Genomic DNA, 18,760 nt, shown 5'->3' on the forward strand with positions numbered 1-18,760 from the left:
CAGGAACTTTACTTTTTTTATTAACCCCATTCCTTTCAGGTGAAACAACAGGTTACACACTTTTTCCAACCTGGTATAATACAATTCCTGTCAAGGTGCAGTCTCCTCTACAGAGGAGAGAACTGATCAAAAAGAAATTAGGAAACCTGTGGAACTATAGTTAGTGTTTTGACTGCACTTGACCTGCAGATTTCCAGTTGGATCTCCACTCCTATTCACACTTCAACTTCCACATTTTGTTTCAATTCAGTTCTAAGAAAGTTCCGGAATAGTTTCTCATCTCGCATTTATAAACTTTATAGTCTTTGAGATCTGAACACAGGTTTTAATAAATTCAGATATTAATTTTGTCTCCTGTTTTCTTCTCAACAACGTATGGTGTTGTAAAGAAGCCACTTTAACCACTTGCAGATAACGTGTCAACAAATGTAAATTCCAAGGTAGATCTAATATGGTCAGATTCAGGGGCAATCTCCCTCAACTCTGCTGTCAAACAGTCCTTCTTCCTCCATCACCCTGACTACCCAGAATTAGTTCCAAACTCACCAAATTATTTCAGTAGGAGCCTTGCAGCCAGAAGGATGTTCATTTCATAATTATAGGAGAGATAACTTTTTAAAAAAATTTCCTCAATGCTATATCAAACCCATCGAATTTTAATGAAAATTGCAAGTTTAATAAGATTTTTTTTAAACCAATAATTGCTTTATCAGGTCATAAATCCTCTAAATAGTAGGAAGTTCCTCCACAGTTTCTCAAGTACTTTATGTTAAGTTACTCATGTAGTATGCATGAGTCCCATTTCTGACAGTCCAAGACCTACCATCAACAGGCTTCCTCCTTTCCCTTTGAAACTTTAGTTTCAGAATTTCATCTTCCAGGAGCTGGTTCTCAAGTTCCACAGCCAGGAGCTCAGCATCCAGTGATTTATGAGGTGACTCATGTTCTGTATTCAAGAATGTAACAGATCTTGTTAGGCAGGACAACAATCATTTCTACTGGAACATTCATTATTCCAAAAATAGATGTATTCTATAAATTTGACATATCTTTACAGACTTTTCTTCCTCTCTTTTGGTTGGCGAATAGACTTCTCCAGAAGTTGAGCCTCTGCCTGAAGGCCATTCATCTGGGCAAGGATAGCAGGATCATTCCCACCATTCTGAAGGTAGACTAGTTTCAGTGCACTGAAAACAAAAGAAACTATGATTCAGAAATTTAGCAAATTTTACATTAAGATAAAAGCTAAGTCTCCAGTTTTAAATTTCCACTAAGACATCCTGCATTTGCCACCAAAGTAGTCCTTAGGAATGCCAGACTCTAGACAGCTTGTCAGCAAGTAAATATTAAACCCAATGAAAGGTATCCACTAAGACCCACAATAAAACATCACAACTTGTCTTTTCATGCTACAGAAACTGAACTATCTGCTGTCAATTCAACACTTGCATTTTTTATTTTTAATGTTAAATGGATTGTAGAATTTCACAATGCAGAAGATAGTTATTGAACCCTTAACACCTGAACTCAATGAAGCAGCACTGATTTTGCTCAATTTTCCAAATTGTCCATACGTTATTAAATTTTTCTTTGAAAAGTCATCCATTTTATAGCAAAACTCCAATAATCTGACATCCAAATGATTGGAAATCCTAATAGTATGGCATCTGGCTCACTCAATCCACAATGTGAACCAGGGGTCCAGAGTGCAAGTAGGGTGTGTGCCCAGGGCTGGGGGACTGGAGTGCAGCCAGGGCTAGGGTTCATTTCACCAGAGTTTAGGAACATAGGTAGGTTTGTGGCTAGAGCCAGGGTCCAGAGTACTTGCATATTTTCAGTTCCCTTTAAACTCATTGGGTTCACTGGAAAATTTATTATACATAACATTTTAAAAACAAAGAAATAAAAGTGTGTTTGGGAATTAATAGGAGTAACAACCAATAGTCTGGAAAATCTACTAGTCCTGCATGATCAAAGTACCAAGGGTGGTGAATTATTGGAACTTTGCCGAACATGGTAAAGAATGCCATGTCCCAACTATCATATATATGTATAAAAATAAACTCTCCCTCTGTAACCTCTTGCTATCAGCATGCAGTCAAGAATATTACTCATTCAGTGGATTGAAAGCTGAATTTCATCACGTGACTATTGTGTCACCTCTTAGCCTTTTTAGCTGGCAATGTAAAAATATGTACTTTACCCATCCCCTCAGAGTTCCAGTAATCTATAACCCACATCCACAATATTGGTTTTACTTGACGTCATTTCAGCAAGCAAGATGAAATTTCACAAGTGCACACAAGTACAAAAGGTGAAAGAACAAAGTCAGTAGGCCCCAAGACTTTACAGCCAAACACGTCATTTCTCACTTGAGCAAATAAAATTTAATAAATAAACTTACAGAAAGCACCCAAGTTGCTGGTGCCTTGAGACAAAGTAAAGCAGGGGGATGCATTGGATCAGACCACCTGCAGCAAATTAGGTTGTTTACTTGGTAACATTTAAGACCTCAATCAACAGAAGGAGACAAACTTTTCTCTTGTGTTCTGCCCAATTTGAATGAATCTGGGATAGAGGAGTTTGGAAGTAGGTGTGACAGCCATTCAATAGTTCCTCACCAATAGCCATTATATCTGGGAATTTCTGCTGGAATTGATACGAATGATGTTTATGTATGTCAAAATGGACAAGAGACATCAGACGTGACATGTTGTCATTATTGCCTTAACAAAATTTGACAAAGGAATGGCAGCAAACTGTTATGTATCATTGCTACTGTGAGAGATGGTGTAGGGACAATCTTGGCAACCTCTCTTTCTCTTACAGAAGTTCAACTTTGCTATTTATGGAAGACAGATGACAAGCATTCCTTAACAAGGTACTTTTTTTTTACAATTACTATCAGTGCTCTTACCCTGACTATAAATCACTTAAATTACTCAACTCACATTCCCAATTTAGCCAATAGTTGCTGTGTATAACAGTTCTTCAGATGATCGGTTTGGACCAAATGTACTCTCAAGTCAGCTCACTACAATGACACCTCCTCCTCCTCTTACTGTAGAAGCTTGTCTACAATATTCTAGGTCCAATGTTCATTGCTAACACCCATTACCCTTATTGTCGACTGCTGTGTGCTCAATCCCTCATTGGTTGCCTAGGCCATGCCCTTGTCATACATTAATTACTGGAGGTACCATCTTCACTATGTTTTCTTCATTTTATCTTGTTGTGTAGGCCTCAGCTATTGGCTTCAAAGAAAAGTTTTGGCTTTGATAATTCTATTGGCCCATGTTTATCAGTCTAAATTGCCCTTCCCCAGTCAAGGAGTTCTTAATACAGTACAAGACTAAACAATCCAAGGTTCTTGCATATGAATTTTCCACAGCCGTACTTGTACTTGGAATTTTTATTTCTCCATTTAACCATTTGTGTTAAGGAAGTTAATCCCACACATAGTAAATTAAGAGTCACTGAGTTCTCAACAGGACCCAGGGATCTTAAGATTATTTTCAATGTTGGCCTCCTTTTCAGGCAGCCCGGCTACATTGTTTGTTAGATCTTTTCTTTGACAAGGTAACAGAGGGCTGATGAAGAGAAACGCAGATGATGTGATGTCTGTGGAATTTGGAAACACACCAGTGCCTCTACTTCTTCAGAAGGCGAAGGAAATTTGGCAATTGCCCGTTGACCCTCACTGATTTTTTTGATGCACCATAGAAAGCACCTATGCAGATGCACTGGCAATTCAATTTACTCTGTCAAAGACTTCAAGAAATTGCAGAGGCTTGTGGACACAGCTCAATCCATCATGAAAACCAGTCTCCCCTCCAATGACTTGATCTACACTTCCTGCTGCCTCGGGAAAGCAGCCTACGTAATCAGAGAACCCTCCCAGCCTGGTCATTCTCTCTTCTCCACCTTCCACCGGGCAGAAGATAAAAAGCTTGAAAACATGTACCACCAGTCTCAAGGACAGCTTGTATCCGCTGTCATAAGACTCTTGAATGGACCTCTTAAACGATAAACCTGGACTCCTGATCTCTCAATCTACCGTGTTGTGGCCCTCGCGCCTTATTTGCCTACCTGCACTGCACTTCCTGCGTAACAGTAACTGTAACACTATATTCTGCATTCTGTTATTGCCCTTCCCTTTGTACTGCCTCAACGTATGTAGTTTTTTGGAATGATCTTTATGGATAGCATCCAAAACAAAGTTTTTCACTGTATCTTGGTATTGGTGACAATAATAAACCAATTACCAATTTATCAAGATTGAAGATCAAAATAGGCAGTACCAGCAGAGATAGCAATAAGGCCATGTGACAGAAAATAGAGTAGTAGTGATCAGTTGTCTGTCAGATTGGATGGAAGTGTATGGTGGTGTTTTCCACGGGTCAGTACCAGAACAATAGTTGGTGGCTGATTTAACAGACACACAAATTATAGAATTCTGAATATTATGGCTTCAGTATAGAAAAAAAAATGGTCAATTTCACCAGTGGGCAAATAATTTTGTATTCTAGCAATATTTCGAATGATCTTTCTACTCACCCTATTTCAGCAGATAGGCTCTCAGAACTGGGAAACGATACAAAAGGAAGAGGCACTTTTTGTTCCTTTTTCTCCACCGAAGAATTCTCTGCAACCTTGACTGAATTCTGCTTGACACTATGACAAGGACATAATTACAAATCAATAAATTACAAAATGTACGGAACGGATTTTTCCCTTGTCAAATCAACAACAGCCAGAATGATATTCAGGGGAATCAATCACAAAGTAAGTGCTTGGGAGAGAAACTTTTTCTTTCAGTTTCACGCATGCATAGGTCTTTTTATTATTCTTTCTTTCTGAAATGACTGTGTCTTTGGCTGTGGTACAGGATTATTTTAGTGTTTCAGGACAAGCATTGGTCATGCTGACATTCTAACCCAATTTCTAACTGGAACAACAAGCTACTTTAAGTCAGTCAGCAGGTCAAATAGGACTTCTAAGAAACAGATGTGTTTCAGGTCAATGACATCATCAGGACAGGCAGTTGAGTATTTTCCAGTATTATCTGTTTTTATTTGAAATTTCCAGCATCTGCAGTATTTTGGTATTTTACATTTCTTCTATTACCAAACTTGATTTTAGGAAAATATTTAAATGCATCATTATAAGTTAATTTAAGACTAAATTTGTGCATCATGCAGTTTACAAATGGTCTTTATTAAAGCCACTGAATGAGGTATCCTTTCTAAAAACCATGTTAGGAATTACAATTAATGTATTCTAACTGGTGCATTAGATCATAATAATAATCATAGAGTCATACAGTGGAGTATTTGTATGCATCAAAAGGGGAAGAGAGAGTTGGTCATTATCCTGGATGCAATAGGATACCGTGATTAATTGGTTAATAATTAATTTGCAAACACCAATTGTGGTTTTGATTTACAAGTATGAGAATCTGTTAAGCTGTTAGCAAACTGTCCAATATTACATTAAATATTATATTAACCAGTAGAATATTTGCACTAAAATACTGCTCAGAATACATGAAATTAAGTCAGCAGATTTGAATACTGAAGCAGCATAGCCTGAGCAATGGACGAGCCTTCAGCAGTGACCCAAAAGAGCCTGAAAGATTTGAGAGTCAGCACAGCATTGTCACAACCTCTGCTGATTATAGAAGCTGTGAAGGTCATTTAACAGTTTCTAAATGTCTCTGCCACATTTAAAGATTAAAAATTAATTATTTAAAAATACATTGTAACTAACATTATCTAAAATATTTTTTAAAATTAAAAATTTTTAGACGAACTAGATTTGCTCCTTGCTTTATATCCATTATCCTAAAGTCCCTAATTAAATTATCAGTTTGTGAAACTTAACCAAGTCTAACTTGGCACAGAATCTGAGAAATAACTCTCAGGATAAAAACTGGGGTATCTTGGCAAGATGCACTTCTACCATCTTAACTGTAGCTCTGGAACAAATTAACAGATTTAACATCCCAAAGCTGTCACTAAGTATGGGATTGCATGTGTAGAACTTCCTAACATGCTTCCATTTACAAGCAAGATCAAAACCAGTAATTTTTCTTGATTGATTTTCAATAAAAAAAATCTAAAAGAAATAGTGAAAGAAATGAAGGTCAAAAGGAAAATTTACTAATAATATTAAACAAACAAAACAAAATGAAAGTATTTATGCTTTTCTAGTTTGTATATATACATACACTGCATCTGTCTGAAGGAGTTCAATCTGCTCTCGGAGTGCATCCAGAGCATGCTGATTCTTCTCTTCCTTTGCCTTGAGTTCCAGCAACATCTGCTCAATGTGGATTGCGTAATGCTCTTTAGATGAGAGCTCTTCTAACCGTTGACGGATTTCTTAAAAAAAAATACAAAATGACACTTCAAAACAGTTTAAATTTTTGTTATTGTTTATTAAGGAGATGTGGCTGTTGCTAACGAAGACAGAATACAGTGCCCATCTCCAATCGCCCTCTAAGTGGTGATAGGCCTCTTTCTCCAACTCATGCAAGGTTCAATCATTGTGCTGGTTCACTGGGATCTTGACCCAGCAAGAATGAAGGAATGCCGACATACTTTCAGGTCAGGATGGTGCACGCCTTGGAGGGAACATGGTGCAGTTGATGATCCCAACTCCTGCAGTTCCGGTCTTTCAGGATGCTGAAGACTATGGGATTTGGGAACGACTGTTATTGATGACTTGACAAGTTTTGTGTGTATATCTTATGAATGGTACACACTGCAGAAGGTGGCCTGGTAGCAAAATTAGTAAATGTTTAAGGTAGTGTATAGTGTATCCATTCAGTGGACAGTTTTGTCCTCGACTGTGTCAAACTTTTTCAATACTGTTGATGTTGCACTCAACTAGACAATTGGAGAGTATTCCATCGCAATAATGGCTGGTGGATGGTGATGTTTCACTCATCAACAACATTAATTCAGCCTGATACCAAGAGATTGCAAACTATCACCCAGAATGACTTTCTAAAGCTTTCCTACTAGAACTGGTAATTAAACTCTACCTTTGTTAAAAAAGATCATCATAACTGAAGAATACATGTTAACTGAAAGCAAAGTCTACAATAGAAGGTAAGATGGTATAAAGTTTCTTACCATCTCTTTGCTCCTCCAATTCCCTGTTACGAGCTTGAACATCTGCTAGATATCGGCCATGCACTTCTGCTATTTCCCGCACACGTTCCCGGTGTTCCCTCTCCCTCTGGAATCTGGGGCTCACTTCAGGCTGTTTAATATTAATTTACCTAAAGTTTTAAGCTTTCTTAGCAGATGAACTTCCAAAAACAAATTATGCCATTTTTCTTGAATTTATTACACGTAATTCTTCTTGCCAATTTCATCAACATGATCCTTATATACAAATTAGACACTGCAAGTGTGACAAAACCATTAATTTACAAATACTATGTAAATTAAGCCAAGATCATCCTGTAGATCTGAGGTTCAAGCAAAGGGAGGATGTAGGACAGAGGGTGAATCCAAGCACAATATGCTTGCTGAGAACAACATTGATCAATGCAACGTCAGAGGTTTAAGTCTTCATGATAGCAAATTTTAAGAAAATTGAGAAAATTTAACCAAGATTAAATATCATTTTCATGACAATTTTAGCACAGTACGGAATTTTTAAATTCACTCCATCTTCCAGAGATGAAAGTTGGAATTAACAACTTCATCTGATGGAAAGTAATTGATTAATGTCAAGCAGGAAACACCTGTGGTTGCTTCAACATCCAATTTTAGATATTAGTGGAAATTCAAAGATGTGTTACTTTTTGCACACATTAATGGCTGATTCCTTCTGTTTTGTAAAAGATGGATCGAGGCTCATGGTATAATCAGCAAGCTCAACAAAAAAAATTAAGCAATTCAAAAATAAAAGGATATTTTACTCAACTAGTTCCTTAAGTGCTTATCCTCATCCTCTCCAATTTCCATTCATGCAAGTCTAAGGAAATTCAAGGCCTTTGCCAACATGATGGAGACCTCTTCCTATCAATTTTTTCTTCCTCTTAGATACCATGCAAACTGTTTCACCCACTTCCACATTTCACTGCTCCAGCACTAATCCCGTATCTTTCTCCAAAATCATCTTCGGTAGAACATACATAGAACACTACAGCACTGGTCAGGCCATTTGGCCCACGATGTTGTGCTGATCTTGATGCCAATTTATACTAAATGTCCCTTTCCTGTGCATCATCCATATCCCTCTATTCCATATTCATGTGTCTATTTAAAAGCCTCTTAAACTCCACCAATTTGCCTGCTTCCACTACTACCCCTGGTAACACGTTTCAGGCACCTACCACTCTCTGCATAAAAAAACTTGCCCCTCATATCATCTTTAAACTTTCCCCCCCTCTAACCTTAAAAGCATGTCCTCTGGCATTTGACATTTCTAGCTTAGGGAAAAGATTCTAACTGTCTTCCTTACCTATACCTCACATAATTTTAAAAACCTTTATCAGGTCTCCCCTCAGCCTCTGACGCTCTAGGGAGAACAATCCAAATTTTTCCAACCTTTCCTTATAGCTCATACCCTCTAATCCAGGCAGCATCCTGGTAAACCTCTTCTGCACCCTCTCCACAGTCTCCAACATCCTTCCTATAATGGGGTGACCAGAACTGCACACAATACTCCAACTGCGGTCTGACTAAAGTTTTATGCAGCTGCAGCATGACTTCCTTACTCTTATACCTTACCACTGAAGGCAAACATGCCATTTGCCTTCTTTACCACCTTATCCACTTGCGTAGCCACTTTCAATGAACTATGGACCTGGACCCCAAGATCCATCTGCACCTCAATGCCAGTAAGGGGTCTACCATTAACTGTGTACTTTCTCCTTTCATTTGACCTCCCAAAGTGCAACAGCTCACACTTGCCTGGGTTAAACTCCATCTGCCACTTCTCTGCCCATATCTGTAACTGATCTGTATCCCACTGTATTCCTTGACAGTCCTCCACCAATCTTGGTGTCATCTGCAAACTTGCTAATCCACCCATCTACATTTTCATCCAAGTCATTAATATATATCACAAACAACACAGGTCCCAGCACTGATCCTTGTGGAAGACCACTGGTCACGGACCTCCAGGCATAACAGCCTTCCACCCCTACTCTCTGTCTTCTATGGGCAAGCCAGTTCTGAAGCCAAACTTGTATTTCACCCTGGATCCCATGCATCTTTATCTTCTGTATCAACCTGCCATGAGGGACTTTATCAAATGCCATGGACTTATGTGGATAACGTCCACTGCTTTACCCTCATCAAGCACCTTTGTCACATCCTCAAAAAGCTCGATCAAGTTTGTAAGATGACATGACCTGCCCGCACAAAGCCACGCTGACTGTCCATAAGCAGGCCATGCCTTTCCAAATACACATAAATCCTGTCCCTAAGTATCCTCTCCGTTAGCTTCCCTACCACTGACATGAGGCTCACTGGCCTATAATTAACTAGATGATCCCTATTTCCCTCCTTGAAAGAAGGCACAACATTTGCTACTCTCCAGTCCACTGGGACCTCACATGTTGCTAGTCAGGACATAAAGATCTTTGTCAAAGCCCCAGCAATCTCCTCACTTGCTTCTTTCGATATTCTGTGATATATGCCATCAGGTACAAGATCAATTGCTTGTTTATTGGACTCCATTCTTATTAAAATGCTTAGCGTCCAACTTTCCTTCCTGATGTGACTTTTCTAGCAATGCTTCACCTTTATTTGGTATCATCATTTGTTCAACAGATTGCTACTGTGGTGGTCACAATCTTCAATTGTGAATTAAATGATAACACAAGGATTACTGAGTGTGCTGTTTGAAGCTGTCACGTCATAGTAACAGTTGATCAATCACAATGAATTAGTCATGCTACATTTATATCGAGTTCCCTTGGAATTCTCACTCAGCATTTTGGTGTTTACAATAAATACTTGAAGTGCTAAGGACCAAATTTCTACCCAGACATCTATAAGTGCTTTGACATGGAGTGAATAACATTTGTGTTTTTAAAAGGAAATGTGCATAAACGTTTTAAGTATGAGAATATCACAGGAATACAGGAAGAGACTCAGCTGGATTAGCTTTGGGTTGATTACTGTACTGAAAGGTCAGCAGTGGGCTGAATGACTGCCTATGCTAGAAATTTCCGTGTTACGTGAAAAGAACAACTTGAAGTCACTTTCAATTGTTTTTAGTTGAAACAAAAAGGAATTGCAAATTGAAATCTTAACATGAGGCTCATGTTGCTGTACAGTGCATATAGCAACCAACTAATCAATAAAATCACAAGGTTTCACATACCTCTTCTTGCCAAGATCTATATGTGGGTAAGTTTTCGTCAATTGATGTCCTTAGTTTTTGAAACTAAATGAATATAAAAGCAGCAAAAAATAAAATGGAGTAATCTATTATTAGAAATTAACTACTACAGACTTTGCTTAAAGAAAACAAAGGGACCAAAACAAAAATTGTGTCATAGGCCTGAAACAACAAGAAAACAAAAATGTTGTGAATACTCAGGCAGCATCATGTTGTGAGAATTTGCAAGTTAATAGCTCAGGAGCAAACTTTTAATTACACTTTCTAGAAATTGTGATCCAATCATGAAATTTGTCAACTAGTTGTGTGCAAATCTTGAGGTTTTATTTTGTAATCCAATATATGACATTTATTGAAAGGTGCAGTAACCTGTAGTTTTTGCAAAAAAAAATTGACAGGATAGCAAATCTTCTGGAAACAGTAAAAACTCTTAAACACATTCAACAATGAATGAAATTTGAATTAAACAGTTGCGAAAAACAAATTGTCCTGGTGATCCTTGATTCACTCTGGACTGCTGTGGTCTAAATTGGTCACCTGGTGATAAAATATTGCAAACTGGCAAAATGTGAATTATGAATGTACACACTTCTACCTCTGGCTTCCAAATACATTGGAAGTACTCCAACAGGACCTCCCAAATCATAAAAATGCACGAAGTAGGAACAGGAGTGTTCCATCTAGATGTCGAGCCTACTCCACCATTTGTCAAGGTATTTAGGCTGATCGTCTATTTTAGCTCCATTTTCCTGCACCATCTCCATTCCCTTAATATCTAAAAATCTATAAATCCAATTTGGAATAAACTCAGTGATTGAGCCTCCATAGCCCTCCAGGGTAGAGAATTCCAAAGATTCACCACCCTTTCAGTGAAGAATTCCTCATCAAATCCTAAATTTCTCATCTAATCCCAAACCCTTTATTCTGTGATGATAACCCCTGGTTCCTTTCTCCTCAGCCAGGGGAAACATCCTCCCTCATCCAGCCTGTCAAGCCCTGAAAGAATTTGATAAGTTTCACTGAGATTTCTTATTCTTCTAAACTCCAAATAATACAATCCCAGTCCATTCCATTTCTCGTCATACAGTCAACCTGTGATCCCCGGAATCAGTATAATGAATTTTTGCTGCACTCCCTCTCAGACAGCCACATGCTAGGTAAAGAGATGGAAACTGTTGACTAGAGTCCAAGGGCAGTCTCGCACAACCTCATAATTATAATATAATTGCAGCAATATTCCCTTATTCCTGTATTCAAGTCCTCTTGTAATAAAGGATAACATATTACTTGCCATCCTAATGGCTTGTTGCACCTGCATGATGGCCTTCAGTGACCTGTGCACAAGCACATCCAGGTCTCCTTGAACTTCAACACTACCCACTCTTCCATCAGTTAAAAATTACTCTGCTTTTCTGTTCTGTGCATCAGAGTAGATGACCTCGCATCTTTCCACATTATATTGCATTTGCCATATTCTCACCGACTCACGCAACGTTTCTGTAACCCTGAAGCTTCTTGACATCTTCACAATCTCACCTGGTTTAGCATCATCAGCAAACCTGGAAATGTAACAGTTGGTCCCTTCAGCCAATTTGTTACTGTAGACAGTAATTATCTTGGGTCCTATTGGCAGTAATTGCAAGGGGCAAACAAGAGAAGGGCCCGTTTGTTCTCACTCGGCTTTCTGTCCAATCACCAATTCTCAATCCATGTCAATACATATTCAACTCAATGTGCTCTAACCACATTAACCAACCTCCTGTGTGGGACCTTTAACAAAGTCTTCTGAAGATACAAATATACCACATACATTGGTTTCTTTTTTTTTAATCAACTCTACAAGTCACATCCTGAAAGAACCCAGTAGATTGATTGAACACTATTTCCCTTTCATAAAAGCATGCCAACTCTGCTCAGCCCGATACACTTTTCAATGTGCTCTGCTATTACCTTCTTCATGAAAAATTTCAGGACATTCCTTACCACTGACATCACGCTAACAGTGATGTCAGTGGTTCCCTGCTTTCTCCATTTTTAAATAGTGGGGTCACATTTGCTACTCTGCGATTCATAGGAACAATTCAAGAATCCATAGAATTTTTTTAAGATGATAACCAGAGAATTCACTATCTCCAGAGCTTGCCCTTTCAAAACTCTGGATGTGGAACATTGGGTCCTTTGAATTTAACAACTTTCAAGCGCAGCAACTTCTCAAGTAAGACTTATTCCTTATCTTCAGTAGACCCCTGATTCTCCAATATTTCTGGCAGATTTTGTATCTTCCTCCATGACGACAGTCACAAAGTATTTGCTTTAATTCCTCTGCCGTTTCCTTATTCCCTATTATAAATTCTCCCTTTTCTGTCTTGACATTTGCCCTTGCTAGTCATGGAGTCAGAGGTGTACAGCACAGTAACAGGCCCTTCAGCTCACCAGATTCATGCTGCCTTTTTGCCCATCTATATTAATCCCACTAACCTGCATTAGGACTGTATCCTTTGATGCATTGCTTATTTAAATGGCTGTCTAAATGTCACTTAAATGTAGTGATTGTGTCTGATTCCACACCTCCTCTGTGTACAAAGCTTATCCCTCAAATCTCCTTCCTCTCACAGTAAACCTATACCCTCATGCTTTTGATACCTCAACCATGACAAAAATAGATTCTGACTATCTACCCAATCTATGCTTCTTATAATTCTATATGCCTCTATCGGGTTATCCCTCAGTCTCCTTTGCTTCAAGGAAAGGAGGCCAGCCTATCCAATCTATTTCCATAACCCAAGTCCTCCAATCCATACAACATCCTGGTGAGTATCCTCTGCACTGTCTCCAGCACAACCACATCCTTTCCATAGTGTGGCGACCAGAATTTCACACCATATTCTAGTGTTCTGTAAAATCGTGACAGAACATCCTAACTTTTGTATTTATGTCCTGACCTATGAAGGCAAGCATGCCAAATGCCTTCTTCACCACACAATCTACCCATGTTGTCACTTTCAGGGAACGAAGGACTTGAACCCAAATGTCAACATTCCTAAGCAGTATACGTCATGCCCCTACTTGACTTCCCAAAAAGTATCACCTTGTATGTGTCAGGATTAAATTCCATCTGCCAATGCTCTGCCCAACTTTCCATCTGATCTATATCTTGCTGTAGCATTAGATAACCCTCCACGTAATCCATAATATCACTAACTTTCATGTCATATGCAGACTTACTAATCATACTTTCGATATACACATCTAACTTGATCACAAACAACAAGGATCCCAGCACTGATCCCTGCGGCACACTGCTGGTCACAGCTGTCCAATCAGAAAAGCATCCATATACTACTACTCTCTGCCCCCAATCAAATTTGGATCCAATCAGCCAGCTTGCCTTGGATCCCATATGGCTTAAACTCTTGACCAACCGACCATGCAGGACCTTGCCAAATTCCTTACTAAAGCCCACGGCGACGATGTCTAGTGCCCTGCTGTCATCGGTCTTCTTAATTACTTCCTCAAAAAATGTAGTTAAATTAGTGAAACAGGATTTCCACCACACAAAGGCATGCTGATTCTCCCTGATCTGCCTCTGCCTTTCCAAATATACACAAGTCCTGTCTTTAGGATTTTTTTCCAATAATTTCTCTAACACTAAAAAGAAACTCAAATGACTTGTAATTGCCTGGCTGCCCTCCTTAAAGAACAACATTAGCTAGCCTCCAGTTTTCTGGCACTTCACCTGTGGCCAACAAGGATGTAGAAGTGTCCATCAGGGCCCAAGTTATCTCCTCCCTTACATTCCATAGTAACCTGGGATTGATCTCATTGGGCCTGGGGGATTTATCAATCCTTATGCATCCCATGATATCTAAACACCAACTTCTTAATACAGACCTGCCCCAGATTATTGATGCTCCCCTCCTTGAACTCAGCATCTTCCATGTAATCCTCCTCGTGAATACAGATGAGAAGTATTCATTTAGGACCTCGAATGCATTTCCCACACATATTACCCCTTTGATTCTTGAGGAGACCCATTCTTTCCTTGGCTACCCTCTTGCTCCTGATATACATAGTGCCTGGGGATTCACCTCAGTCTTACTTGCCAAGGATATTTCGTGACCCCTTCATGTCCTCCTAATTTCTTATCCCTTTCTCTATCTACCTTGAAACTTGCAGAATTATGGTCAGTTTCCAAAGAGTTCTCCTACCAGCATTTCCACCACTTTCCCATTTTCATTTCCTAAGACAAGGTTGAGTACTGCCCCATCTCCAGTAGGACCACCTACATATCATCTCAAAACTTTCATGGATGCACTGGAAAAAATCCACCTCAACTAAGTCCCTTGCATCAAAGCAATCCCAGTCAATATTGGCAAAGTCCAAATCCCCTACTACAACATCTTCATTGCTTTGACACCTCTCTGCAATTTGCTAATATAATCTTTAAACAGAAGGGGACTGGAAACGTCACGACCCACTCCAACAGCCTCCAATGCACCTGAACCCACAGTCACCACCGCGGACATAAGATCAGTCTTCCGGAGAGTGAACCTGCCGAAAGCATCTATCCCAAATGGAGTATCCAGTTGTGTCCTTAGAACCTGTGCAGATCAGCTAGCGGAGGTACTTGCAGACATATTTAACCTCTCCCTGCTTCAATCTGAGGTTCTCACCTGCTTTAAGACCACAATCATCATCCCATTACCTAAGAAAAACAAGATAACATGCCTTAATAACTACCACCCGGTGGCTCTGACATCCACCATCATGAAGTGCCTCGAGAGGCTGGTCACGGCACATATTAACTTCAGCCTCCCAGACAACCTCGACCCACTGCAAATTGCCTACCGCTGAAACAGGTCCGCAGCAGACGTCATCTCCCTGGCCCTACACTCGTCTCTGGAGCATCTGGACAGTAAAGACAACTACGTTAAACTATTGTTTATTGACTACAGCTCTGCCTTCAGTACTATAATTCCAAGCAAATTCATCTCCAAACTCCTAGACCTGGGGCTCAACACCTCCCTCTGCAACTGGATCTTTGACTTCCTGACCAACAAACTGCAAGGATAGGCAGTAACACCTTTGCCACGATTATTCTCAACACTGATGCCCCACAAGGCTGTGTCTTCTGCTCCCTACTCTACCCCCTATACGCTCAGGACTGCATGGCCAGATTCTGCTCTAACTCCATCTACAAGTTTGCAGAAGATACCACTGTAGTGGGCTGAATCTCAAATAGTGATGAGTCAGAGTACAGGAAGGAGGTGGGGAGCCTAGTGACATGGTGTCATGACAACAACCTTTCCCTCAATGTCAGCAAAACAAAAGAGCTGGTCATTGACTTCAGGAAAGGGGGCGGTGTACATGCACCTGTCTACATCAACGGGGCTGAGGTCAAGAGGGTTGAGAGCTTCAGGTTCCTAGGAGTTTACATCACCAATAGCCTGTCCTGGTCAAACCACATAGATGCCACGGCCAAGAAAGCTCACCATTGCCTCTACTTCCTCAGGAGGCTAAAGAAATTTGGCATACTCTCTTTGACCCTCACCAATTTTTAATCGATGCACTATCGAAAGTATCGTATCCGAATGCATCATGGCTTGGTATGGCAACTGCTCTGCCCGTGACTGCAAGAAACCATGGACACAGCTCAGCACATCACAGAAACTAGCCTCCCCTCCATGGACTCTGTCTACATTTCTCACTGCCTCGGTAAAGCAGTCAGCATAATCAAAGACCCCACCCAGCCCAGACATTCTCTCTTCTCCACCCCCACCCCCCATCGAGCAGAAGATACAATAGCCTGAAAGCACGTACCACCAGGCTCAAGGACAGCTTCTACCCCACTGTTATAAAACTACTGAATGGTCCTCTGGTATGAGAAGATGGACTCTTGATCTCACAATCTACCTTATGACCTTCCTCTGATTTAACACCATCTTTAATGTCCTGTCAACTTTTCAGCTTCATATATCAGCTTTTCTTTTTGTGCCCTAAAAGAGTTTCTCTTTTGGAATTTGTGTATTATATCTTTAAATGCCAGATATTGCTTTTCCACCACAAAACTTTAAATAGTCTTTCCCCAAACTGGTTCCTCAACGTGTTGATCCACCTTGCATACATTCCATAATTTTGTCCTTCACTCAACAGCACTGTGGAAGTACTTTTACCTGAAGTGCTATGGTAGTTCAAAAAGGTGGCTTATCACCACCTACTCAAGGGCAATAGACACTATTCTTCTCACAGGAGATGCCCACGTCCAAAAAAAATAATAAAACGAAAGAATAAAATGACTCAATCTCCAGGTTCAGGTAGGAGACACAAGGGACTGCAGATGCTGGAATCTGGATCAACAAACAATCTACTGGAGAAACACAGTGGGTCGAGCAGCATCGTTGGAGGAAAGGAAATGTTGACGTTTCTGGTCAAAACTCTGCACCAGGACTGAATGATACAGGGTTTCAACCCAAAACATTGACGATCCCTTTCCTCCCACAGCTGTTGCTTGACCCGCTGAGTTCTTCCAGCCGATTGTTTGCTTCCTGCTCCAGGTTCAGGTAGTTCTTTGCCCCATTGCTCCTTTGGACCCACAAATGGTACTATCCCTTTTCATCTCCTCTGAACTGCTCAGGTAGACATCAGTCAACGAAACACACACAAAATAATAAAAATGCTGAAACACTACTGCTCAATCAATATTTCTACTAATTTCTAACTACTGCTGTTAGATGCCTTCATATGCAATTCACACTGGGTTTTATGGGATAAATATTCAGGTCTGTAATATGCATACATAATGGGAGAAAACAGGTGTTGGAGTGGAAATAAAATTTAAAAGCAAATTTGAGAGAGGTATGCTCATCAAAATGCGCTTTCGTGTAATGAAAATTGAGATTACAAAAATGTATCTCTCCAAAGCAGCAAAAACAGAACCATCTTTTTTACCTTGATTGCAGTAGCAAGATAAATAAAGAGCCATTAGACAGGTGGAATTGTGTGTTGGAATGCATCATCAGAGCTGGGACACAGATTCAACTTCAAAACTCAGCAAAACAATGACATTGACCACCTGTGTGACAATTAAAGGATACTAACTGGAAAACAAGTGTCAAAAAAAAACATGCTTCCTGCTTGCATTTCGCAAGGCCAGGCTCCAGAATAATCACTGCAGTGGAATTAATGAAAGTGATACACTCGTATATTAAAAGATATTGCAAATATTCCACTAATATTTTGTGCAGACAGCTTCAGTGCCATCATTACCCATTACCATACACAGGTGGGCCTCAAGGATGTGTTCTTCGCCCACTGCTCTACTCTCGCTTCACTCATGATTGTGTGGCTAAGCACAGCTCAAACGCCATCTATAAATTTGCAGATGACATCACTATTGTTGGTAAAATCTCAGATGATGACAAGGTAGTGTACAGGAGTGAGATAGATCGGCTGGTTGAGTGGTGTTGCAACAACAACCTCGCACTCGACATCGGCAAGACCAAGGAAGTGATTGTGGGCTTCAGGAAGAGGAAGTTGGGAGAACACACACCAGGCTTCATAAAGGGGTCACCGGTGGAAAGGGTGAGCAGCCTTAAGTTCCTGGATGTCAACATCTCAGAGGACCTATCCTGGGCCCAACACTTGATGCAATCACGAAGAAGGCATGCCAGCGGCTCTACTTCATTAGGATTTGAGGAGATTTGGTATGTCACCAAAGACTTCTGCAAATTTCTATAGATATACGTTGGATAGCATTCTGACTGGTTGCATCACAGCCTGGTATAGAGGCTCCAATGCGCAGGATCGCAAGAGGCTGCAGAGGGTTGTAGACTCAGCCAGCTCCGTCATGGGCACAACCCTGCCCACCATTGAGGACATCTTCAAAAGGTGGTGCCTCATGAAGGCAGCATCTGCCATTAAGGACCCTCACCATCTGGGACATGCCCTCTTCTTGTTACCTGCATTGGGGACATGGTACAGGAGCCTGAAGACCCACACTCAACAATTTAGGAACAGCTTCTTCCCCTCCACCATCAGATTTCTGAACAGGCCATGAACATTACCTCTTTATTGGTTTTTTATTGCAGCTTATTTTGTAAATAATGGTAATTTTTGTGTCTTTGCACTGTACTGCTGCCAGAAAACAACAAATATCACATTATACAAGTCAGTCATAATAAACCCTATTTGGATTCCATATCAACACTCTCCATTAATAATACCTGTCATTCATATGCTGTTGGCCTTACCTCATCATTCAATCTTCTAAAGGCACGACTGTCAGACAAACTGACCTCTGGTTGGTGAATCCGCAAGTGATTCAGTTCTCTTTCCTTGAGTGAATTGATACAAAGATGATTAGTTTCCTCGTGTTGGTTTAAATACCTTC

The 18,760-nt window shown here is 40.1% G+C and overlaps 1 protein-coding gene and 1 long non-coding RNA gene across 2 annotated transcripts in view; one reads left to right on the plus strand and one right to left on the minus strand.

The window, feature by feature from the left end:
- ccdc17 (coiled-coil domain containing 17) overlaps positions 1 to 18,760 on the minus strand; it is a 35,408-nt gene that overhangs the window by 12,260 nt on the left and 4,388 nt on the right. The window contains exons 2-8 of the mRNA XM_052012125.1: positions 18,621 to 18,704; positions 10,354 to 10,416; positions 7,140 to 7,269; positions 6,230 to 6,383; positions 4,558 to 4,674; positions 1,060 to 1,187; positions 824 to 946 (exon numbers count right to left, since the gene is read on the minus strand). Of these exons, the coding sequence (XP_051868085.1) occupies positions 824 to 946; positions 1,060 to 1,187; positions 4,558 to 4,674; positions 6,230 to 6,383; positions 7,140 to 7,269; positions 10,354 to 10,416; positions 18,621 to 18,704 (799 nt within the window). The remainder of the gene's footprint in view (positions 1 to 823; positions 947 to 1,059; positions 1,188 to 4,557; positions 4,675 to 6,229; positions 6,384 to 7,139; positions 7,270 to 10,353; positions 10,417 to 18,620; positions 18,705 to 18,760) is intronic.
- LOC127568421 (uncharacterized) lies at positions 2,457 to 4,523 on the plus strand. Its single transcript, XR_007956006.1, has 3 exons — positions 2,457 to 2,589; positions 2,830 to 2,881; positions 3,563 to 4,523. It is a non-coding gene; the product is annotated as an uncharacterized LOC127568421 (long non-coding RNA).

Source organism: Pristis pectinata, chromosome 3 (genome assembly GCF_009764475.1).
Source record: "Pristis pectinata isolate sPriPec2 chromosome 3, sPriPec2.1.pri, whole genome shotgun sequence".
Taxonomy (NCBI): Eukaryota; Metazoa; Chordata; class Chondrichthyes; order Rhinopristiformes; family Pristidae; genus Pristis; species Pristis pectinata.